Source organism: Dendropsophus ebraccatus, chromosome 3 (genome assembly GCF_027789765.1).
Source record: "Dendropsophus ebraccatus isolate aDenEbr1 chromosome 3, aDenEbr1.pat, whole genome shotgun sequence".
Taxonomy (NCBI): domain Eukaryota; kingdom Metazoa; phylum Chordata; class Amphibia; order Anura; family Hylidae; genus Dendropsophus; species Dendropsophus ebraccatus.
The window spans coordinates 14,262,566-14,289,576 of NC_091456.1; the positions used below are offsets into that span (position 1 = coordinate 14,262,566).

At 42.5% G+C, this 27,011-nt stretch overlaps 1 protein-coding gene across 2 annotated transcripts in view; it reads left to right on the forward strand.

Moving 5' to 3' along the window:
- The window catches only part of TMEM132C (transmembrane protein 132C), a 431,549-nt gene that overhangs the window by 318,771 nt on the left and 85,767 nt on the right, over positions 1-27,011 (forward strand). For both annotated transcript variants that reach the window (XM_069960966.1, XM_069960967.1), the window contains one exon: positions 13,180-13,363. In XM_069960966.1, coding sequence (XP_069817067.1) covers positions 13,180-13,363 — 184 coding nt within the window. The remainder of the gene's footprint in view (positions 1-13,179; positions 13,364-27,011) is intronic.

Genomic DNA, 27,011 nt, shown 5'->3' on the forward strand with positions numbered 1-27,011 from the left:
ATAAATTACCTTAAGGGTAGCTTCGGTACGAGGCCGTGCACTGATTGGCTGAGAGGGGCTGACGGGAGCTGGGAGCCTCAGATACAGCCGCGGTGTCGAACAGATGACGTATGTTGTGGGCGGTGAGGGCTTGAAGTGGCAGCGTAAAATCCACTGCGAATCCGGTATGTGCGAAGCTACCTTTAGGCTATGTTCACACGCAGTACTTTAGCTCAGTATTTTTGTCAGTAATTTTACACACTGGCCGTTATTTCAAAGCAACAGCCATTGTTTTAAAATAATGGCAATTATTTACTATTAAATGACGGCCATCCACTAAATTTCACGAGTGTGTGAACATAGCCTTTCTCTGTTTCCAATCCGCTCCTGGTTTTGGTTGAAAATTACTGAAGAAAAATATTGTGTGTGAACATAGCCTTAGGGTACTATTACACCAAGCGTTTTTTTTTACGATAAACGATCTCAAACAACCGCTGTGGCAAATGACCCGAAATCATTCGCCCAATTACACGGAACGATAGTCGTTACGTATGATCGTTCGTGGGTTCGTTTTGTCATTGCTACTGCCTACGTTTCGGCCACTGAGAACGATGTGCGAACGATCAAACAATAAAAATAAGTCTGAATTCTATCAAACGACCAACGATTTCTCATTACACGAAACAATTATCATTTAAATCCGAACGATCTAACGATTTTTCGTACGATAATCGTCCCGTGTAATACGGCCCCTAGGACGACTTGTTGGTGGAACGCCCGCTACCTGAAGAAGCTACATTGTTGGCTTTTCCAATCCGTTATCAAGTTTTGTTTGTTTTTCATTTGTTTCCATAAACCATAGAAACCATCCCATATATTTTGCCCATTTCATTTTCATTACTGTTAACACAAAATCCATACTTCTCTTGATGAATTTCTTACCGCATTTTGCTAGGATCGCTTGCAGTGAGTCGCCAGTGACTTTGAACAATGACCACAGGTTGTTTTGCAATATTCCATATACATAATTGATTACGCTTCCGAGCTGATACATAATAAGTACGGGTAAAAAAAAAAACAAAAAAAACAAAACACTTCATTCACGCCGTGGAAGTATTTAGTAGGACTCTTCCATCATTTAAACAAGGCCAGACCATCAGCTTCTATTGCCACTGGAGAGTACATAGCATCATAATGAGAAAAATAAAATCCCTTTTTACTGTCTCGGGTAATTGCAAACCATAATTATATTTGCATTAATGAGAACCTAACATCAATACTATTGGACAACAATAAAAAAAAATAATGATAGCTGGCTTGCCTATCTAGCACATATGGAAATCATTTCTCGGGCTGTATATCACTCGCACATGGCAATATAAACTAGAAAATGCAACCAAAAAGCTTTAGTCAGTACATTGCACCATAGCAAGGGTCACTATGTCACTACCAAGTTCAGTACTTTGCATCCCAGGCATAATGAAGGGCATATGGTATCATAATGTCAGGTTCTAGAATTTTCTAATATACTCTCTATATCAAATCTTCTGAAGTTTCTAAAATTTTGCTTGCATACATGAATGGCCCATTACGCCATTGATATGTTGCTGCCCATGATGAGACTAACAATTCCTTCCATACTTGTTATTATCTATTTAGTCTCCTTCCCCCAGTTCTCAGCTGCTGCTTTCTGCTGAAAACACAAAAATCTGTGCGTGAGCCTTTCACTCTGTTTCCCCCTCCTCCCCCTCCCTTCTGAGACAGCTGATGTAAACAAGTCCCTGACTGGCTTTATCTGCAACATTGTAGCTTATTATTAATGCCGGGAGAATTATTCACAGTGATGTCATTAGCAACTTGTTCTCAGAATAACCCTCCCAACATTACAAAGAACCTACAATGTTGCAGATACAGCCTGCCATGGACTTGTTTACATCAGCCCTCTCAGAAGGGAGGAGGAGGGAGAGACAGAGAGAAAATATCACACACAGATTTTTGTGTTTTCAGCCAAAAGCAGCAACTCAGAACTGGGGGAAGGAGGACCATATCTGACCTGGAGACAAGAGGAGTGCTGTCTCTGGAGGAAAGTGCCCATTTAGCGCTGGATAACCCCTTTAACAGTTGTCAGAGATCCTAAAAACCGAAAGCAAGTGATACAGAATGTAGGTTATAAAATTATACAACGTTCCACTACACATTGTTGAAGGGGTATTTACTGACACAGAATACACATTTGCAGTCAGTAATGCTTTCTTATGCTACGTTTACACGGAACGATAATTCGCCCGATCGTACGATTAACAATGTTGGAGTAACTTTTTTTTTTTCTAACGATCAACGTTTAGACGGTGTGCTATATCGTGCGGAAAATTCGTTTTGCGATCCCTTAACACACGAAACGATCTGTGAATTTTTTGCGAACGATCAACGACAATTTGAGAAGTTGTTGAAAGATCAAAATAAATGATTTATCACTTGTCGTTTGATCGTTCGCTGCATTTACACGTACAATTATCGTTTGAATTTGATCGTTATCGTGCGAATTCGCACGATAATCATTCCGTGTAAACGCAGCATTAGTCAAGTAATATGGTTATTATGTTAATTATTTAGTCACTTCTACTACATAACAGATGAGGAATATTTTTTACATATAAATTTCCAAACAACATGAAGATTTTGGCCCACATTTATCAATCAGCTTGGCATAAAGTGTATCTTGAAAAGTCTCAAACAAAGGCTCTTGATTAGCGATGAGCAAAATGAATCTTACAAATCAAGATTCGTTCCTAAATTTGCAAAAAGTTCAGTTCGGCACCGTTTTAGCAAAGTTTGGAACGAGTTTGTAAAGATGGCGTCTGCACTATAGAATACAAAAAAAAGGGGGGGGGGTATGCTTACCTGTCCATGCTCCCCTGGTGTCCACCTACTGGTCTTTGTTGTCTGTAGTCGTCTCCAGCTTGCTGAGAAGGCTGTCTCTCCTGAGACTACAGGAACAAGCAAAGACAGCGCTCCATGGTGGAGAAGTATCAAGTATCGGAATACAAAGAATTTTCACTACCAATTTTCACTACAGCGTGCGGGACTATGGGACCGCAGCCCTCCTGGGGAGAAACAGCAACCACACCTCCAATCCACTTGATCTAAACACAAGTGAGTAGGTCTAGCTTATCCACCATGGGACAGATAATATAGAATATAAAATTGAATTAGCAAAACAATAAAATACATAAAAGGGTAAAAGGACAACAGGTTTCCAGGCCGGACTGGCCTCTTCCTAAGGTGCACCTAATAAGGAGGCCGGTCTGACCTGGAAACGCATTGATAAACTCAGATGCAGACCACATGCTATACATAAAATAAAGGAGTACAGAATGCAAGTTGGTAAAGTAACTTAAATGACTGCAATGTTCTTCCTCTCCTTTGATGTCCAGAGCAGGAGAGGTTTTCTATGGGCATTTGCTACCGCTTTGGACCTGACATGGCCAGAGGTGGCAGCAGAGAGCACTGTGTCAGATTGGAAAGAAAACAACATTTCTTGCAGGACATAAGTACGGAAAGACTTGAGATTTTTAAATAGAAGTAAATTACAAAACTGTATAGCTTTCTGAAACCAGATGATTTGAAAGAAAAATATTTTACTGAACAACCCCTTTAAATGGTGCATTCTCAATAGGTATGTACATTTAAGATATGTTTAGTTTTATATTATGCATCCGTTAAGACCTATTTATCTTTAAAAAACCTTTATCTTTAAAACCTTTAAAAATCAGTTTTTCAGTTGTGGTGCATGGTGGTGCAACATTGATATAAACCAGTGCTCCAACGCATTGTGCTTCTTTTGGGTATGTTCACACTGATTAAAACAGGCGGAACTTTCCTCCGTGGAATCCCGCCTGTCTCAGTGCGTCACAGCTCCTTCGCAGCCGCCCCTCCCTGCTCAAACAAGTGACATGTCACTATCCTGAGTGGAGAGCGGCAGCAGCGGGGGAGCGTGCACTGTCCCATAGACGGGCTTTGACACACTGAGACAGGCGGGATTCCACGGAGGAAAGTTCTGCCACGGAATTACACCTGTTTTACTCTGTGTGAACATAACCTTTCAGCATGGTGGGCTGGTGGCTGTGAGGTGAGCAATGACATTGCATGTATCAGCACTGCTCTTGCACACAGCCCATTGAATGTAGCCTTATGAGCGGCAATGCACCTGGCCTAGCAAATGTACGGTAGGTACAGGTCATAAAAATGACTTTATGAAGAACCAGGAAACTTTTTTCCGTTAAAGTTTACACTTGTAAATTAAGTTGATTTAATTGATTGAAATTGCTCTAGAATTTGGTAAACAGGAAATTAGAGCAACAATTTGTATCCACACTAATGGGTAGTCAATATAAGGTTTTATGTAACTGTGGTTTAGAGGGTAATACATCTGGTTCCCGTTGGTTCCTTTGCTTGTTACTAAAAGAATTGTGTTCCTCTGTATTCTACAGCCACGCGGTAACGTTGAACATTTATCTTTGCCCGGCAAGTAAAAATGATAAAGACTCCATCTCACTTTTAAGGTAGATTCTTGTACAGCTCACAGGGGAGAAACAAATCTCCGACCACAGTTTCTTCTCCGCGTCTCGGGCAGCGCACAATGTACACAATGTAAGTGAGAGCAGCTGCCAGGGAAATAGTACAGGACCCCTCATCTCTGCTACTTTAAGGGCTCAGAAACCGCCATGACCTTTCATTTGTGCAAAATCATCAAAATCCTGGAGCGCATTACACATTCATGGTAATTTACTTCCAACATTTGAGTAAATCATTAATGTGTCTTCATGCTATAATAGTTATCTAGTCAGCAGTTTGGAACGTGAATTACATCTGACAGATTGACTTTAAAGGGGTTATTCAGGCTTAGAAAAAACATGGCCGCTTTCTTCCAGAAACAGCTTGACTCTTGTCTACAGTTTCGGTGAGGTTTTGCAATTAAGCTCCGTTCACTTCAATGGAACTGAGTTGCAAAACCTGCACCCAAACAGGAGACAAGAGTGGTGCTGTCTCTGGAAGCTCCTGGCTCCTTCATTGTCCTCTTGCATCTTACCTCCAATCCTGCTGTGTATGAGGACATCACTCACCTGTGCACAGAAAGAGAGCGGCCTCTTGTGGCCAAAGGCTTCATGCTGCCAGCGACCACAAAAGTGACAGATTAAGAAGACAAAGGCACTCTGCCCTGCTGCATGTAACTATAAGCACATCCTTAGGACTCCTTTACAATTAAATGTGCCATGCAGAGCACCTGGCCTTCTAGCTGGCCCACCAGTGAATTCCCCGACTCCCTGGTGGGCTAGTCCGAGCCTGGCTTCAATACCAGGCAAAATCGATAAACAGGTTTTTGGAAGAATGCTAACTTGCTTTTTGTTTTTATTCTTTAAGGCTATGTTCACACTTGGTAAGAGATCGGCCGTTCAGTGACCTGGCCGGGTCATGGAATGGCCGGTATTAGAGAAGATGATAACGGCCGACACTGCAGGATGATCTTTAGTGTTGCTTAATTTTGGTGCGGACGCATCAGAATTCCCCACTGCACACAATAGAGTGTGCGTCCGGAGCTGCACGCTCCATTGTGTGCACTGACAGGGTTTTCTGCGGCCACTATTCAATGAATAGCCGCCGCAGAAAATGGACATGTCAGTTTTCTACAGCGACGCTAGGGGTCCCGGCCGGAGTATATACTATGTGTATACACTCCAGCCGGGATCCTATGCTTTCACGTACATCCTGTGTGCTGTATAGATCACGGCCATTGTTTCAATTTGCAACAATGGCCGTGATTTCTACAACACGCATGTTGTGTGAACATGGCCTAATACAGTACAACCCCTTTAATAGAAATAAGCAGAGAGTTATATATTTAATGTTGTGTCAATTTACAAGTCGTAGATTTTGTCGAGTTGTCGTTTTTTCTTTTTGCCTGCATTTTGGCGTAAAACTGTCGTTTTTATTTCAAAAGTCTACAGTTCTTTAAGTGTGAAAGCTGTGCCTGCTGAGGTCTGTAGTTCAATGACAGCTGGAAAGACAGAGATTGCCTCCGCCTGCTATGCTATAGAAGATGTCCCCGGTTCACTATGCACATTTACATTTCCTTCTATAAAGTTCTTTGAAACTCTCTGGTAAAAGACGTTTCATCTCTAAGTGCAGATGATTATTCTTCCGTGTGTTTGCACAACACAGCTAACGTAACATGGTGATCCTTTTCCATATTTAACACCTGTAGAAATGTAAGCGTTCAATCATAGACAGAATGCATGCATCAAGCTGTTTATGGCAGGCTGAGAAAATATCTGCTTTTCCCGAGACTGTGAATCAAGGAAACGGCAGCATTTTGAAAGCCAAAAAGCACATTGCTAGCAGCTGAGATGCCAAGGGGAACATCAATCGTCTGATGTCCGCAAGAAGATTATAGAATTTGGAGTGATTTGTATTAACTTCTGCTTCAATCCAACCCGTTTCATGGCTTCAGAACAGTACAATTTATTTTCTTTTAAAGGCTGGTGTATAGCATCTAGAACTTAAGTTTTATGGACTTCCAAACATTCGACGTGTACGCTTAACCGGCCAACTACGCCGAGCAAGGGGGTGGATTTTATTTATAGCAAGGGGGGGAATGTTGGACAAGCCTCATAGTTCAAGGAATTCTAATCTTTAGGAAATGGCATGTTTTAAAGTGACTCTGTATCCACAATCTGCCTCCCCAAACCACTTGTACCTTCGGATAGCTGCTTTTAATCCAAGATCTGTCCTGGGGTCCATTCGGAAGGTGATGCAGTTATTGTCCTAAAAAACAACTTTGCAGCCCTGTGTCAAATTGGCATGGCCTAGAGTGTCTGTGCCCTAACCTTGCACCGCCTCTCCGTCCCTCTTCCCCACCCTCTTCACCATTAGGAATGCCCCTGTCAGAACTTTTCCAATTTCTTACTTGTCTGAACACTGCACAGGTGCCTTAATAATCCAACTCATGTTCAGTGTTCACACAGGTGAGGAATAGAAGAATACCTGCCTGGAGCATTCCTATTGATGAGAAGGGCTGGGAGGAGGGACGGAGGGGTGGTGCAGGCCTACGGCACAGACACTCTAGGCCACACCAATTTGACACATGGCTGCAAGTTTCAAAGTTGTTTTTTAGGACAATAACTGCATCATTTGCAGAAAGAACCCCAGGACAGAACTTGGATTAAAAGCAGTTTTGGGGAGGCAGATTGTGGCTACAGAGTTGCTTAAAGGAAGTAATTAGCTTTTATAAGGAGATAAAATGAAAAAATATAAAAAAAAATGACCGGATGACATCATCACTCTTTCTAATTATAAGGATTTTGGCAGTCAGTATTGATTTTGATGACAGTATGGTTTTGTTTGAGCATATCCAATAACCAATGTCAGAGGCATTATGGGAATAATCCATATTGTTGCGTATGATAAAGTCCAGAAACTATTGATGGATATTAACATGAATTGACTGAGCTGTTTGACAGAGAATGTCAAACAACCAAGACAAGTGTTGTCATGTAAAGATTAATGACCACCTAGGTATTTGCAACTTAGACGTCCTCATTAAAAAAAAACAAAAAAAAAACACACCATACTGAGACCTGTATGTACTAAAACATGGCACCTACATAAAATATAGCCTAGTCACGAAAAAAGCAAAACCCCGTAAACCTATACTGAGCAAAAGCTTAAAAAAAATAATAATAATAACCACTAAAAGGCTATGTTCACACAATGTATTAATTTAATTAACAATGGCTGTTCTTTGAACGGCCGCTGTTAATTAAATTAATACAATCCCATTTATTGCAATTTTCCAACGGCCGTAGTGTATACACACTGTAAACACTAAAGACGTTGTTCACTGCAGACTCCAGAAATAATTGATTAATAATTTTCCACGGCCGCAGATTGGTTAAAGGGGTACTCTGGCACTGATTTAAAAAAAAAATGATCAATCATAGTTTTTACATTTACCATCCCTCCAGAGCTTGTTTCTGTTTGAATTTCCCGCTGTTTGCAGGTACCTGAAGCTCCAGTTGGTGGCTTAATTTTTTCTTCACTTCCTGGTTTGGGGTTTCCTATTATGCACTTTGTCTCCTGGGATGTCTGACTCTGTAAAACTGTTAGATGGCTTACATCTTGTTTGGCCAACCAGAGCTGAGCAACCTGTGTCATCTGACAAAGGGAGGCTGGCCTAACCGGGCTTAGACCCGCCTCCCTCTTGATGATGTCATTGTCACAAAATGGCTGCCACAGAAAAGCCTGGGGTCAACAGTCATTAGGAAAGAATGAGTTTACTTCACTTCCTGGTGGGGGATTGAGGGGGAAAAGATAGGGAAGGGGGGCAGCTAAGTGATTAAAGCATATTACAGAGTTATATAACTTTGTAATGTGTTTCAATTACTGGGAAAAAGCTTTTCGCTGGAGTACACCTTTAATTGAATTGTGTGCACATCCGAAGGTGTGCACAATCCAAATAGTAAAGAGATAATGTTACTACTGCAGTATCAGCTGTAGGAACATACTACATGCCGGCCGCTCCCTGCTCTGTACTACAACGGCCATTGTATTACAGTGTGTGAACATAGCCTACAAATGATCCATGGCCATGTGGATAATATTGGTCGAGTTCCCAATGAGCCAGAGATCAGCCCACAAATAAGCTAATTTTTTTTCACAACTTTTTGTTTATACAACACTAAAAGTTGTATTTGCCAGCAGAACCTTTGTGCTGGTAAGGCTGGGTTCATATTGTCTTTTTTTCAGTCTATTTTTTCCATCCGTTTTTATGCACACAAAAAAAAAAAAAAAAAGGATAAAAAAAACAGATGCATTTGACTTCCATTATATAAAAAAAGGATCAAAACACATCCGTTTTTTGTTTTTTTTTAGTGCACACATAAACGTGGTCGACCATGTTTTTGTGTACACTAAAAAAAACTGATGCGTATTGATCCAGTTTTTTATCCGTTTTGTAATAATGGAAGTTAATGGGAAAAAGGATCAAAATGCTGACGGCAGTAGTGAAGGTGAACAATTCAATGAGCTCTTTGGCTACTTGCGACAATTAGGCCATCTAAGTGTCCAATTAACTAGCTCAGATGAACCTGAATAATGCAGTATATCATTATAACTAGCATTTATGTGAAATACGGCAGGGTGAACATACTGACTATCTCTTTAAGGCTAGGTTCACACTATGTAACTGTGCAGCTGTATTTTTTATGCGGCTGTAAATGTGCGGATGAAACTACGGCCGTGGGAAAAAATAGACATGCGGCTGAAAACATACGGTCATTTACTTGGAAATCTGGTTCAACTAAAAATAACAAATAAAATCTTAAGAAAGTGATGCAAACACCTCTGGATGCATCTGGGAAAGCAGGGAACACAGTTTACATGAATTGCTATTACCGGGGTTTGCTATCCTCTGCACTAATGCCGATGTCTCTCATGGTTAATATATTGAATTAATAAAACACATTTTCTTTGTAATAAAGTGCCTTTCGTTGTTCAATAATTAAATTCTAACGAATCCATCATTTTGCAATTAAATATACTGTTAAAATAAATATATATATAAATAAATGTATATTTATATATATATTTATATTTTGACAGTATATTTAATTGCACAATGATGGATTCGTTAGAATTAAATTATTGAACAACGAAACTGATTTTATTACAACGAAAATGTGTTTTATTAACTAAATATTAATTAGTACAGGAAGCTCCATAAGCTGTTAATTCATATTGCCGGCAATAGAGCATTCTGTATTAATCATCACTTTACTTTAATTAAAACATCAAATGTTTCTTCTAATTATGTTATCACAATAGCATTATTAGAAGAAACATTTAGAATTATATGTGCGCTCAGCTGATTGGCTGATCGGCTGAGCGCACATATAATTAGCGGGTCCGCAGTACAGTGACTCCATTGTGCTGCAGACCAGCGAAGAGGACACATCGGGGTGAGTATAGAGCTCTCCCCACCCCCTCCCCAGCACTGCAACCCTCCCAGCAAGGTAGGGGGGTCACTTAACCCCTTCCTTGCTGGGATGGGTGCAGTCTGACATCAGTCTGGCCCCCAAGGGTGTTTTTATTTGAATAATTTTTTTTTTTAACTTGTGTCTTGTCTTTATTTCTTTACTTTATAGACTTAGTAGTGAAAGCCGTCTAATAGACGGAATCCATGACTAAGTTGGGGCCTAGTGTTAGCCGGTATAAAATGGCTAACACTAACCCCCTATTATTACCCCAGTACCCAATGCCACCAGGGGTACTGGGAAGAGCCGGGTGCCAGTGGTCCCGGAGTGTCAAAATTGGCGCTCCTGGACCGGGCGGCAGCAGGCTGGTAAGATTTAGGCTGGGGAGGGCCTAAACCAATGGCTCTTCCCACCCTGGTGTTAACAGGCTGCTGTCGTTTGGTTTTTAACCCGGCTGGTTATAAAAATAGGGGGGACCCTATGCGTTTTTTTTTTAAATAAATAAATAATTAAAGTCACTGTGCTGCGGACCCGCTAATTATATGTGCGCTCAGCCGATCAGCCAATCAGCTGAGCGCACATATAATTCTAAATGTTTCTTCTAATAATGCTATTGTGATAACATAATTAGAAGAAACATTTGATGTTTTAATTAAAGTAAAGTGATGATTAGTACAGAAAGCTCTTTTGCCGGCAATATGAATTAACGGCTTACTGGAGCTTCCTGTACTAATTAATATTTAATGAATAAAACACATTTTCGTTGAAATAAAATCAGTTTCGTTGTTCAATAATTTAATTCTAACGAATCCATCATTGTGCAATTAAATATACTGTCAAAAAATAAATATATATATATATATATATAAATCTACATTTATTTATATATATATTTATTTTAACAGTATATTTAATTGCAAAATGAGGGATTCGTTAGAATTGAATTATTGAACAACGAAAGGGACTTTATTACAAAGAAAATGTGTTTTATTAATTTAATATATTAACTATTAGAGGCATCGGCATTCAGCATCATTGCCGGCTATTTTTGAAGTACTCCGTACTCAGGTTTCATGGCCCAGAACTGATTTGCTCTGATTTGCAAATCTGCGCCATCAAATCTGCTGCAGTTCACACGTACAGGATCTGCAGCAGTATTGATGGCGCAGATTTGAAGCTGCAGATTCAAAGCATTTCAATTCTGGGCCATCGAATCTGCTGCGGATCTGCTGCACATCTGCTGCAGATTCACATCTGCTCCATCAAATCTGCTGCAGATCCTGGACGTGTGAACGCACCCTAAAACTCTGGCGAAAATGTTTTCCTTTCTAATCAACTGCTGTCAGAACATTATATATAGATTTGTAATTTACTTCTGTTTAAAAATCTCAGATCTTCTGATACTTATCAGCTGCCGTATGTCCTACCGGAAGTGGTGTATTCTTTCCAGTCTGACACAGGGCTCTCTGCTGCCACCTCTGTCCATGTCAGGAACTGTCCAGAGCAGCAGCAAATCCCCATAGAAAACCTCTCTGGACAGTTCCTGACATGGACAGAGGTGTCAGCAGAGAGCACTGTGTCAGACTGGAAAGAATACACCACTTCCTGCAGGACATACAGCACATGATAAGTACTGGAAGACTTGAGATTTTTAAATAGATGTAAATTACAAATCTATATAATGTTCTGATAGTAGTTGATGTGAAAGAATTACATTTTCCTTCCGTCCAGTACCCATTTAATTTTCCTTCCCTTACCCTCTTTCTTTCTATTGTAATATGGTCTTTAAAAAATGGCCTAGAATGAACTAGGATAAACCGAATTTTCAAAGAATATTTTACTGAAATTTGCAACTGGTTAAATGTGGAGGAATGTTAAAGAGAAGAAGATATTTGGAATAAAGCTTTCATCTGGCAGGAGTCGGATATGTCTGACAAAATATCAACTACCAAATGATGTGGGCTGCTTCTAGGAACTATTCCTGGGCACTACATTGTAGGTGTTATAGGAGGATTTCTATTGTTATAGAGACATAAAGCAGATTTTAGATGTTAAGCGCATGGTAAATGGTTTTACTACAGAGTTGTTTCTTTGATTTCACTCTGTGTCTTATTTTACTATTGTACCTGGTTCTGTTCTCTGTTCTTCTGTTCTCTATTGTTCTGTTAGCCAATCACAGCACAGCTTTCATTTCCTTACAGTAATCTTTATAAAATGTGTTTGTCGTAAGACGTTTTTCTTTCAGGCAGTTAAATTAATCTGCCCCAATATTTTATCTGTGGTTTCCATAGCTGCATCTATCTATCTATCTATCTATCTCCTATCTATCTATCTATCTATCTATCTATCTATCTATCTATCTATCTATCTATCTATCTATCTCCTATCTATCTATCTATCTATCTATCTCCTATCTATCTATCTATCTCCTATCTCCTATCTATCTATCTATCTATCTATCTATCTATCTATCTATCTATCTATCTCCTATCTATCTATCTATCTATCTATCTATCTCCTATCTATCTATCTATCTATCTATCTATCTATATATCTCCTATCTATCTATCTATCTATCTATCTATCTATCTATCTATCTTTCTATCTATCTTCTATCTATCTTCTATCTATCTATCTATCTATCTATCTATCTATCTCCTATCTATCTATCTATCTATCTATCTATCTATCTATCTATCTTCTATCTATCTATCTATCTATCTATCTATCTATCTATCTATCTATCTATCTATCTCCTATCTATCTATCTATCTATCTCCTATCTATCTATCTTCTATCTATCTATCTATCTATCTATCTATCTCCTATCTATCTATCTATCTATCTATCTATCTATCTATCTCCTATCTATCTGACAGATTCCCTTTAGAACACAGGTCTGCTGATATGATGTTTCACATATGGTTATCAGGGACGTAGCTAGGATTCATGGGGTCCCATAGCAAAAAACTGTATTGGGTCACATGAATCTTGTGCAGGCTCCCTCCCGTGCATGCCCGGACCCCGTAGCAGCTGCGTGGTCGTCTGCCATCATGGTAGCTACACCATTGATGGTGTTATATTTTAGCATGTAGTATATATGAGCAAAAATAACTAATGACGAGTAGAGCAAGAGAATTTATCAATATTGTCTCTTACTTTTGTTTTCTAGGAGCAACAATCTTTTTACCGAGGTCGTTCAAATGAACTTTGAGATCACCAGTTTTAGCAGCCTGTCCGGTACACAACCTATTTCATGGCAGCTGGAGTATCTTGGAAAAGCAACAAGTGACATGGTCCTCTCGGAAGTCTACATTAGCCAGAAAGATATTTTGGGAATAGTTCCTCTCTCTATGGTGAGAATATTTCAGGATTTTTCTAATAACTGACTGTGATATAAGTGTTCTTGGTATGTGTGAGCAATGAGATAAAGTGGACAGGGGGCATCTTAAAGGGGGGAAGGGGGCTCTTCACAAGGAAGATTAGATAAATAGATGTAAGGGCCTTATTACATGGAGTGATTATCAGATATTGCCCTGTCTAATAGGGTCAGCACATCTTTCAATGTAATAGGGGATTAGTAGCAAACGAATGAAGTACAGGGTTGCACAAACCGTCCAGCATACGTCTGTGTGGCCCTCCTGGCACAATAGTTGAGCCTTGAAACAGGATCTGTAATAGAGTGCCATTGAGTGTGAACATAGCCTTAAAGAGAATGTACCACTATAACTACTTAAATAAAAATTTCATATAATCTGATTGACACAGCCGCACACATTGTAGCGTTGCTGTCCGTTCCTCCCATTGACGCCCGTTTCTTGAGCTTTCCTCCGTTATGTACTTGTGCAAATGTCAGCGCCCCCAGTGCACCAATATCTCCTTCTTTCAGTGGCGCATTAGGCCGGGGACAGACTTGATTCTAAAGGTGCATAAAGGAGATATTGATGCACTGGGGGCACTGGGCCCACCTATAGAGCACAAAAACGGACATTTTCATAAGTTAAACAGGAGGAGATCTCAAGAACCGGCAGCAATGGGAGGAACGGACAGCACTGTTACAATGTGCGACGGTGTTGATCAGGTGATATGAAAATCTTAATTGAGTAGTTATAATGATACATTCGCTTTAAAGGGGTTGTCTGAAAATGAAAACTATTCTCGACTGTCTAATAAATGAACATATATTGGAAAATAAAGTTGTTGTAGCTCCCCCTGTCACTTACACTTATACGCTGTGGCATAGCGGTACGTCCTAGGTTGTCTAGGGCAGTGAATTTCAACCTTTTTTGAGCCGCGGCACACTTTTTATACTTAAAAAATCCCGGGGCACACCACCAACCAAAATGGCACAAAATGACACTAAAACAGTACATATTATACATATAGTTAATAATATAGATTCTAAATGTATTTATACTCACTCAGTGTGAAACCTGGGCCTGTTTTCTTCTCCCCCCTGTGCTTCTCTCCTGTGCTTCTCTCCACCATACTTCTCCCCCCTGTGCTTCTCTCCTGTGCTTCTCTCCACCATACTTCTCCCCCCTGCTTCTCTTTTGTGCTTCTCTCCACCATACTTCTCCCCCTGCTTCTCTCCTTTGCTTCTCTCCCCCATGCTTCGCTCCTGTGTATCTCTCCTGTGCTTCTCTCCACCATACTTCTCCCCCCTGCTTCTCTCCTGTGCTTCTCTCCACCATACTTCTCCCCCTGCTTCTCTCCTGTGCTTCTCTCCCCCATGCTTCTCTCCACCATACTTCTCCCCCCTGCTTCTCTCCTTTGCTTCTCTCCCCCATGCTTCTCTCCTGTGTATCTCTCCTGTGCTTCTCTCCACCATACTTCTCCCCCCTGCTTCTCTCCTTTGCTTCTCTCCCCCATGCTTCTCTCCTGTGTATCTCTCCTGTGCTTCTCTCCACCATACTTCTCCCCCCTGCTTCTCTCCTGTGCTTCTCTCCCCCCTGCTTCTCTCCTGTGCTTCTCTCCCCCCTGCTTCTCTCCTTTGCTTCTCTCCCCCATGCTTCTCTCCTGTGCTTCTCTCCACCATACTTCTCCCCCCTGCTTCTCTCCTGTGCTTCTCTCCCCCATGCTTCTCTCCTGTGCTTCTCTCCACCGTACTTCTCCCCCCTGCTTCTCTCCTGTGCTTCTCTCCCCCATGCTTCTCTCCTGTGCTTCTCTCCACCATACTTCTCCCCCTGCTTCTCTCCTTTGCTTCTTTCCCCCATGCTTCTCTCCTGTGCTTCTCTCCTGTGCTTCTCTCCACCATACTTCTCCACCCTGCTTCTCTTTTGTGCTTCTCTCCACCATACTTCTCCCCCCTGCTTCTCTCCTGTGCTTCTCTCCCCCATGCTTCTCTCCTGTGCTTCTCTCCACCATACTTCTCCCCCCTGCTTCTCTCCTTTGCTTCTCTCCCCCATGCTTCTCTCCTGTGCTTCTCTCCACCATACTTCTCTCCCCTGCTTCTCTCCTGTGCTTCTCTCCCCCATGCTTCTCTCCTGTGCTTCTCTCCGCCATACTTCTCCCCCCTGCTTCTCTCCTGTGCTTCTCTCCCCCATGCTTTTCTCCTGTGCTTCTCTCCACCATACTTCTCTCCCCTGCTTCTCTCCTGTGCTTCTCTCCCCCATGCTTCTCTCCTGTGCTTCTCTCCGCCATACTTCTCCCCCCTGCTTCTCTCCTGTGCTTCTCTCCCCCATGCTTTTCTCCTGTGCTTCTCTCCACCATACTTCTCTCCCCTGCTTCTCTCCTGTGCTTCTCTCCCCCATGCTTCTCTCCTGTGCTTCTCTCCGCCATACTTCTCTCCCCTGCTTCTCTCCTGTGCTTCTCTCCCCCATGCTTCTCTCCTGTGCTTCTCTCCACCATACTTCTCCCCCCTGCTTCTATCCTGTGCTTCTCTCCCCCATGCTTCTCTCCTGTGCTTCTCTCCACCATACTTCTCCCCCTGCTTCTCTCCTTTGCTTCTCTCCCCCTTGCTTCTCTCCTGTGCTTCTCTCCACCATACTTCTCCCCCCTGCTTCTCTCCTGTGCTTCTCTCCCCCATGCTTCTCGCCTGTGCTTCTCTCCACCATACTTCTCCCCCCTGCTTCTCTCCTGTGCTTCTCTCCCCCATGCTTCTCTCCTGTGCTTCTCTCCCCCATGCTTCTCTCCTGTGCTTCTCACCACCATACTTCTCTCCCCCCTGCTTCTCTCCACCAAACTTATCTCCCCCCTGCTTCTCTCCGCTGTTTCTCTCCCCCATCCCCAGGTTTCTCTCTCCCCCTTCCTCCTCCAAGATGGTCGCCGCTGCTGTCCGCCTCACCTACTGGCCGCCCGTAGTGCCCGGACATGCTCCTCCAATCAGCTGACACCGGGAGCGTGGTGTGCTGCGGCCGTAGCACACACATTGATTGGATGCGTGCATCACGGCCCGCCGCAGTGCCCCACGCAACCGCCCACATTATAATCCGCCACTGATCGCTGCACATTGCCGGGGAACAAAACGCAGGGGCACCATAGTTTGGGGAACTTTCCCCGTGGCACACCCGACCATGTGTCGCGGCACACTGGTTGAAAATCACTGGTCTAGGGGTTAAACGGGTTATCCAGTGCTACAAAAACATGGCCACTTTTTCCCCTACTCTTTTCTCCAGTTCAGGTGCGGTTTGCAATTAAGCTTCATTTACTTCAATGGAACTGGGTTACAAAACCTCACCCAAACTGGAGACAAAAGTGGGGAAAAAGGGGCCATGTTTTTGTAGCACTGGATAACTCTTAAATTTACCTAAAACTTCTCTGATTCGGTGTGATGGGCAGATGATGGGTAGATGACGTGGCACCGGTTGGCCCTTAATCCAGGATTAACCTAGGTCATGTATATAATGTAGTGGGTTGATTATCTTCTGCAAGTGACTTCTTTGTGAAGGGGGAAAAAAAAAAAAACTTTGTGAAACTCTGCAGCGGGGTGACGTACATGGCACTGTGGACAGGAACGAATCATATAATTATTTTTCTATAAACTGGTAGGAGTCAGCATTTCCTCAAAGTAATTTGATAAATTTTCCTATGTGAAACTCTTCAAAACCTCAATTTCAACCCTTCTTCCAGCAAATTAGGATTCAGAGACCCTCTTAAGACGGAAGCTGATGTCCTGCTGTATCTGACATTGCTCTCATACATCCAATACCTTCTACTATTGTTAAATTCAGTCCATTTGTATCCATTAGTTGTGCTATGACATCCCTCCAGCTATTCTTTGCAGCACATAACAAAATACAAGAGAATCAATTATCTGCCAGTACATTACAGTTGGTTGCAGATTCATCTCTAAAGAGTAGTTTGGGGAGTTCTATGGTTTATGGTATTTAGGGGCTTTGAAAATAATCTAACAGGATAAAATTGTATAAAAGTCCTTTCATTAATCCCACATGTTCCATTCCTATTTTATGAGCCAAAACACTATTGTGTCTGACAACATTCTGCTGCAACTACAAGACTATCGGAAAAAGATGAAAAGAGCTCCGCACCTTCCCTGTGAGTGCAATCTGGAAATTAGACATTTCTCTTTAAATACTGGATTAAAGGGGAACTTCCGCAATCCCATAAAAATTAAATGCACAGAAAGCATAACGAAGCACTCACCAATCATTGCACACCTTTCCTACTTTTCTACGCTAGCCCCAGATTCAAACTAATTTTACATCATAACGCCCAGCTGGGAAATTACATCTCCCAGCATGCATTGCACCTCAGAGGTATCTACCCACTACTGGCGCCTTCTGCTTCTGCTTTGGTCAGGTGATCACTGTGTGGTGTCAGTGGTGGGTGGAGTTATAGATGAGGTGTTACAGCTTGCCTGGCAACAGAAGAGACAAGAGATCATGTGACCTCTGTCTCGAAAGGGAGGGGGAGAACAGAGGAGCAGAGACAGAGTGGACCAGGAAGTGAGTAATTTCAGCAGCTTCAGGATATGAGTCAGGATGTGTTTCAGAAATGGACAGAATTAAATCTTTCTTTAACGGAGTGCACCTTTAGGCCATGTTCACACATCGTAAATGTACGGCCGTTGTTGCCATCGGCAACAACAGCTGTACTTTGTACGAGTGGACTTGTCTCATGTTGCTCTATGGGATCCCGGCCGGAGCATATACACATAGTATACTCTCTGGCCGGGGTCCCAAACGGCGCCGCAAAGAACTGACATGTCCGTTTTCTGCGGCCTTTAGGCCATGTTCACACATTGGCCTTTAGGCCATGTTCACACATCGTAAATGTACGGCCATTGTTGCCATCGGCAACAACAGCTGTACTTTGTACAAGTGGACTAGTCTCATGTTGCTCTATGGGATCCTGGCCGGAGCGTATACACATAGTATACGCTCTGGCCGTGGTCCTAAACGGCGCCGCAAAGAACTGACATGTCCGTTTTCTGGGGCCGCAATTCAATTGAATTGCGGCCATAGAAAACCATGTCAGTTCACACAATAAAGCGATCGGCTCCGGCCGCAGGCTTCATTGTGTGCTGTGAGGGCAGACGTGCGGTGATGTGCCCGCATCAGAACACTGCGGCCAGAAAGATCATCCGGCCGGTACTCCAGTACCGGCTGGGTTCATGGAACGGCCGGTCCTATACGCCGTATGAACATGGCCTTTATATGTATTGCCTTAATATATGTTACATTAATATAATACACATAGGCAGTTTCCAGTTGCAATCAAATGACTTATTTTTAACAGTTGGGTTTTGTTTTTTGTTTTTTTCTGGTATTGTTTTTTTTTTTTTTATTTCTTTTCTTTCTTTCTTTTTTTTCCCAATCATGGAGATACTGTATATGTAGTGTTAGTGAGCTTTGACCTCTTTTATTGCCTCTAAGGGTCACAGTGCCTGCCATACAGACATCAGAAGTTTCCATTACTAAGGAAAGCCTGTATTAGAATACGTGTTTTTCAATGAACTCCAGTTGCACTGTGATAAGACACCGTAAAAACCAATGGCTTGTTTTTTTCTGACAATGCTATAACTATGCATACATCAGAAGAAAATAGGGGCAGAGCTTGGCTATAGGCTAGGTTCTCACACGTTAAGATAAAAGGAGAATAAGACTGTGAAAATGTGTGAACAGATGTGGGAAAAAAACAGCATATATTGCAAAAGCAGGACTTAATGAGCGGGTTCATTATTTGGATAGTTGTAATCAATTATGGCCATTATCTATATGGTGTGGGCAGTGCCGTACAATTTCCCATTGACTTCAGTGGAGCACATTATTACATTAAAAATACAGTCGTTATTTTGAGGTAAAAATACGACCGCGTTTTTAGTATAATAATAAGCTCTATTAAAGTCAATAGGATATTGGCTGGCAGTGAAAACACAGTGTAGAATAGTATTTTTTTTTTTTTTAAGGTGTATGAACATAGTCAAGACCAGCACATTCTCATATATAGTATTCGAGGGGAGGCTGCCCATCACTATAGTGCAGCTATCACCGCTTGTTCTGGAGAGGCTGCCACACTGGGCTACAGTGACAGGCAGACAGCTTCCCCCAGGTACTGCATATAAGAATGTGCTGTGCAGCAGAGCTGATTCAAAACCGGGGTCTGGGAACTGCAGGGCTTAGACAGCCCTGCAGTTCCGAACACAAAAGTTGGAGGCAGTAGGGGGTTCTGTGTTGCTCCTTATTGCTGCCACTCAATGTAAGTTGAGTAGTACAGAAAAAAAAAGCAATACATTTATTTAATGGCGTTATATTAACCTCCTCCTTTCGCCGCTCCACAGTAAATTAACGTCGCAACAGCCTATGCCTGATGCTGCAGCTAAATTAGTTTACGATCCAGGATGACACAGGCGCAGGAGCTGCATCTGTGTCATCCGCAGCGGGTCCCGGCTATTAGTGATACCGGAAGACCTGCCCCAACTCTCACCACCAGAGCCACGCTTCGGTGCTGAGAGTTAACCCTATAGATACTGCGGTCAGCTTGACCGCAGCATCTATAGGGCTTCTGACAGAGAATTCTCCCTCTGCAGAGGGCACAGGGGCGTAGCTAAAGGCTGATGGGCCCTGGTGCAAAATGTTAACTTGGGGCCCCCCCATCTCACCCGATCAGGCAAAGTCCTATCTAACGTTATATCCAATGACTCTAATGTGCCACCATGTTCTAATGCCCTGTCACTGCCTCCACCTCATGTACTGCACTACTGCCCCCTATAATTAATGGACTGTACTGTGTCATTGTCTAATCATTGTATTCCAATCTTTGACTCTCCAGCTGAAAAACTACAACTCTCATCATAAACTGCCAGTTGGAAACAATGGGGGTTGTAGTGCTGCAACCTGAAGAGCCACATGCTGCAAAACTACAACTCCCATAATAAACTGTCAGCAGGGCACAATGAAGTTTGAACTTCTGCAACCTGGAGAAGTCACCTGATATTACCTGCAGTCCTATGTAACACCACAGATAACAGTGATATCCCTCTGAGTACAGATAATGTAGTAGTCACCTGCAGTCCTATGTAACGCCACAGACAACACAGTGATATCTCTGAGAACAGATAATGTAGTAGCTGTCACCTGCAGTCCTATGTAACAGCACAGATAACACAGTGATATCTCTGAGTACAGATAATGCAGTAGATGTCACCTGCAGTCCTATGTAACACCACAGATAACAGTGATATCTCTGAGTACAGATAATGTAGTAGTCACCTGCAGTCCTATGTAACGCCACAGACAACACAGTGATATCTCTGAGTACAGAAAATGTAGATATAGACCCCTGTGTAGCCCCCCATAGTATATACCCCCTGTGTAGCCCCCCCACAGTATAGACCCCTTGTGTAGCCCCCCCACAGTATAGACCCCCTGTGTAGCCCCCCCCACAGTATAGACCCCCTGTGTAGATCCCCCACAGTACAGACCCCCTGTGTAACCCTCTCATAGTATAGACCCCCTGTGTAGCCCCCCTCCCATAGTATAGACCCCTTGTGCAGCCCCCCCCAGTATAGACCCCTTGTGCAGCCCCCCAGTATAGACCCCTTGTGCAGCCCCCCCAGTATAGACCCCTTGTGCAGCTCCCCAAGTATAGACCCCTTGTGCAGCCCCCCCAGTATAGACCCCTTGTGCAGCCCCCCCAGTATAGACCCCTTGTGCAGCCCCCCCCCAGTATAGACCCCTTGTGCAGCCCCCTTAGTATAGACCCCTTGTGCAGCCCCCCCCAGTATAGACCCCTTGTGCAGCCCCCCCCAGTATAGACCCCTTGTGCAGCCCCCCCCAGTATAGACCCCTTGTGCAGCCCCCCCCAGTATAGACCCCTTGTGCAGCCCCCCCAGTATAGACCCCTTGTGCAGCCCCCCCAGTATAGACCCCTTGTGCAGCCCCCCCCAGTATAGACCCCTTGTGCAGCCCCCCCAGTATAGACCCCTTGGCGGAGCACAGGAGGAAGTGGCAAGGGGGGCCGTGCGGGCCCCCCTAGCGTAGGGGCCCGGTCGCCCTGGCGACCCCTGCGACCCCTATAGCTACGCCACTGAGACAGAGAATTCTCTGTTCAGTCTCCATCGGGGCTTTGCGAACTGATTGCAACTGATTGAAGCCTGAGGCATCTGGTTTCCTGGCCACGGAGGCCGGCGGGGGATGCAGGTAGGGAAGGCGGGGCGCACGGCGGGCGTGGCCGTGAGCTCTGCCCCCTCCCCTCTTTCCCCTGCCTCTGTCACAAGATTGTAACAGCGGCAGGGGACAGAGGAGAGGGGTCAGACTCAGGGACATCAGCTTATGGGATCATTATGATCCCATAAGCTGATGTCCAAAAACGACCTGGGCATTGATGTATCAATAACCCCAGGTCGTGAAAGGGTAAATATAACTTTATTAAAGCAATGTATTAGCTATATATATATATATACTTTTATTATTATTATTATTATTTATTTTTTTTGAGGCTCTGGAATACCCCTTTAAGCTTCCACAGTATAGTACAGTGTATCTCTTAGTCCATCATGAAAATTGCATTTCTGCACTATCGCTTTTTACACGGCGCAGCATGATGTTTGTTGCTTAGTATAATTTGCTGTATTAAGTGTCAATTTTACTAGGAGATTCATTGCATGACCTTTCCAAGGTTGCCTTTCATACTCTTTCTCTCCCTCCTGCATTCTGCTTACCACACAGGATTGCGGAGTGTGATCCCCAGTGCATATCTTCCCTGTTTAATCACACTTGTTAAGATGGATTCAGTGTTAAATCAGCAGTGGCTTCATTAGGAGCCTGTTTCCTATGGCCATATGGTATCTGATCCTTGGTAGAGCGGAGACAGGTTCTGCTACACCGTGTAGCATATTGTCACAGTGCATACACAGATTCAGCAAATAATTACTCTATTTAAAGGAACGTTCAGTCAGCCGGCAGCACATGCTGACAACTTCTGTTTTCTTATTTATCCTTTGACCATGCAAGGTGACCTATTGGTTTAGGGGGAGATGTTTTAACATGATTGAATCTGTTTTCTACTATCTCAATTATTGTTCAAGATTTGGAAACAGATTGGTAGTTCCAGTGCGCGATATACAGTCCACGATTTATAGACCGGAAACCAGGTGTTCTTATTTGTTCCAGGTCTAAAAAATTGAGTATTGTGTTTTGTTTTGTTTTACATTTTTAGTACTGACATATAATTAATCCTACTTTTTCTACTAGGCAAGGCTGGTTTGACACTATGTTGTTTTTTTTGTTTGTTTGATTGTTTGTTTGTTTCTAAAAACGGATGGAAAAAGGTTTATTTGTGTGCATCTGTTTTGATTTGTTTTTCCATTGACTTCCTTTATAAAAAAAAAAAGAATCAAAACGCATCCATTTTTTTAACGTACACAAAAGCTTCTCCGACCACATTTTTGTGTATGCTACAAAAACAAATGCTTTTTGATCAGTTTATTTATTTATTTATTTTTTATAATGGAAGTGGATCAAAACGGATGCACACAAATGAACCGTTTTCCATCCGTTATATTAAAAAAAAAAAAAAAAAAAAAAAAAGGTAGTGTGACCAAGCCTAAAAACAAAATCACTGTTTTTTACTTGTGTAAGGCTGGGTTCACACTGCGTTTTTGCAATCCATTTTTTTTCATCCTTATTTGAAAAGAACACATGGAAAGACAGTTGCAATTGTGTGCATCCATTTTGATCCGTTTTTCTATTGACTTCCATAATAATAATAAAAAAAAAAAAAAAAAAAAAAAAGCCGCAGGCCAACCTTAAAATTTGTTATAAAAATGTGAAAAATTTAGAAGGTTTTTCCTTCTGATCAGATATGACGACCAGATATAATAGTTTCATTAGAAAACACTCTTGCTTTAAAGGGGCACTCCGGGTAGGAGCCTTTTTTGACACATGCTCGGAGATGGGTTGTTTAATAGTAAGGACACTTACCTCCCTGGCTCCTGCGGCATTGCTGATAACTTACCATTCCATCCTGCTGTTTGGATGCCTGTTGGACCTATTCTCTTGACATTGCAGGCCCACCCAGACAATCAGTGTCAGAGGCAGGTCTACAATATCACAACACCAGGTCCCAGAGTACCCCTTTAAGGGGTTATCCAGGCTTGAAAGAACATGACCCCTTTCTCAGAGAAACAGCACCCCTCTTGCTCGGGTTAAGGTTTTGTAGCTCCATTTTGGCTCTCCAGGCATGATGGGAATTGTAGTTTTGCTACAGCTGGAGGGCCACAGGTTCCTCATTCCTTAACCTACAGTAGGTAGTCATAGTACAATAGGAATTGTAGTTTTGTAACAGCTAGAGAACTGCTTTGGACACAGCTTTGGGCTCTTACCTCAACTGTCAAGTGTCTCCAGAGATTTCCCCTCTTGTCTACCACCCCCATTAATAAACTACCATGTACATGATCTCCCCATGTTTGACAGATGAAGCCCAGATTCATGATTGTTCAGTTCATTAGCACAACAGGATCTCATGTATTTGCAATTTACTAGTGTTCTTTGATCGTGAATGTCGGTAATCTCGAGTGCTCTTAAGTTTGACATCATTATGCCTGAGAGGTGACGGGGTCAGGATAAACTCTACTGTCCTTCACTCAAGTAGTCTGGATCTAAGTGGTTTCCACTTAAGAGACCGAAGTAAACACATTTTTTTAACACACCAGATATAACCTAGTAAATGCATGGAAGCTTAGTTTCAGTGCATGCCTTCCCTTTACGATGCCATAGTCTGCAGAGCTTTTCTCTGGACCTTGGCCTCATGGTCCTCTTTTAGTATGAGATGATCATTGCGTGCTGGGAACATTCTACTAGAGATGTTTAGACTCATTAATAGTGAGCTACAAGTGCAACCAAAGCAATACATTGAGTCTAGGGATTGTCCGAACCGACTTTGGTTCGGGTTCGTATGAACCCGAACTCTCGGCAATGATTCCCACTGTCTGCCCGCTCCGTGGAGAGGGTGGATACAGCGGGAGGACCGCCTAAAAAACTGGGATACAGCCATAGCCATAGGCTGTATCCCAGTTTTCCAGGTGGTCCTCCCGCTGTATCCACCCGCTGCACGGAGCGGGCAGACAGCGAGAATCTGATGCCGAGCGTTCGGGTTCATACGAACCCGAACCTCGGCGGTTTCGGACCATCCCTAATTGAGTCCACAATCTAGTGGACTGCAGCTGTCACTCGATAGTTAAAGGGGCATTCTGAAGGAAATGTTTTATAAAGATTCAGGCTCAAGGTTCTGAAAAGTAGAAAAAAAAACATACTTGAAGGGATGGTGTCATACAGCAAAGGTGGTAAAATCAGATGTGTACCACATACTGTACATATATGCAAGGGACAACAAATTTGCTGTGTTTAGTAAAGTAACTTAAATCCCAGTACTGTCCTTAAAGGTTTCTTTTGTAAACTGTTACCCTGCTGTTGCCATGCAACAGTGCACAAACTTTCCCACAAACCTCCTCACTTGCAGATTCAGTGGAGACCAAGTGCCGATACTTCCTGGAGATTGCAATTGAACTGAGCATGCCTTACATAATGGGGGGGGGAATGGGGCCAGATAGCCTAATAACATACATTACAAAGTTATATAACTTAGTAATTTGTGTTGATTAAACTAAAAACATTAAACAACAGAGTTTTCCTTTAAGTTGGTGTTGGCACAAAAGCCTTCCTGCTTAGCCAATCAGTGGCCACAGCAGTGTTTCACCTCAGCCACTGATTGGGCAGATCCCTGTGCTGACATAGAAACAAGCAACTGTTGCGTAGAAAGGGACTGAGATAGTGGCTGGGGAGCGAGGGAGGTACATTCACGCAATCTGTACTTTTGTCTATAATTTTGGATCTGCAACTACAGACAAATTTAGCTCCCACTGATTTCAATTGGGCTGTTCACACTGTCCGTATATATTTACGGATTCACAATAAAAAAAAAAAAACTGCTTTCGCAAAAATTACTAACAAACTCTAGTACGGACTGTAATTGCGGCACAGATTGTCCTATAGAACTCTATGGGGTGTGGATCTGTACTTTTTACAGAAGAAACATCCATAATGTCCACAAATCAATAAAGTGTAGTAATTTTAAAGCATTCCAACTTATTTAACTTCACCTTCCTCTTTTTTGCGCTTAGAGCTCCGTCCCAGTATAATAAATGGATGGGTTAAGCAAAGGTAAAAAAATGCAGCAAAAAGGAAAAATAAGCAAAAGGTGTTGTGCAATAGGATATGCTCTTTGCTTTCTGTTCTCCTTCATAATCTTTCAGATTTCTCGTCTCAGAGGCTGGCACGTATGGTGTACACTCTTGGAAGCACCCATTTGCATTAATGGAATAACCTTTGTGACATGGATTTAACAGCCTAAATTATTTTCACAGGGAAATTACACTCTGAACCCTAACATAAAGTTACCATTGAAATATCTTCCTTTACACGCATAAGTGATTCTGGCATATGTTCTTTTAAGCACGGTCAGCAGTAGAGATGCAGGGTTTATCATAGCTTGTATGAATGGGGTGAGCGGAGGGGCTACCGCAGTGCTTCATGCTCCAAGCCTACAACAGTAATAGAATACAGGCTGCCAAAGATAACGCTAGGTTATACGTAAGAATGTCAAGAAATGGGTTACTTAATAAAAAGTGTGATTATAATGACATTTTTATTAGCAAACATTGTACAATCTGTATATAACACTTTAAAATCATCAAAAAATAACTAAATTGACCAAACTATAAGTTCAACTTCCGAAGGGAACGCAGACGTTTCGTTAAATAGACAGCCGTGAATTATTATTGTGATCATTATTAGCTTTTTAAAGAGACGGCTGCATTTGCCTGATATGTTCCCGAAGTGGAAACATAGCCTTAATGTGATCCCATATTGTACTTTGTTAAACTTTGAGCTAGAGGCCACCAGACTCGTTGGCGGTGATGCCCATATTTACTTACTGGGCATTTTTGGGGTGAAAGTTGGTTGCCCTAGGAGCCCTGTCTACACCAGCAGAAATATTGCAGGATGTTGTGTAGCACTGTACTGCAGTGTTCACTGAGTGGGGAATGGGTGGGTTACATACTGTATGTCTTTTTTTTAAATAATATTGAGGCAACTACAACAAGTTGTGTAAGTATTAGTATCAGCAGAAAGCAGCACGTTAGCGGATCCCATCAGAGATCGAACCTAGTCAGTACCAATGGTTATTATTAGTGGCTGAGAGAGGCCTGGGGAGATTTAGTCAAAAGAGAGATGAATGCCCTAATATCTCTGCATTACCTCGGAAGATACTAGACCAAGTCACAGTCCAAAAACCATTTAGTCTACCGTGAGAACCTTGTGAGGGGCCTAAATCCTGTAACCTAAAGAGAATCTTATACACGTTCCCCTCTCTGAAAGTATTGGGTGTGCTAAGACCACTGGGCACTAATAGGATAGGAACCATAAATTTATGTGTGTGTAGCAGGGAATACATGGTACTAAAAGGGAGTTTAAGACTAAGACCTGATGTGACAAAAGACTGTCCTAGAACTAGTCCGGACTAAAGCAGTTAGCACTGGATGTG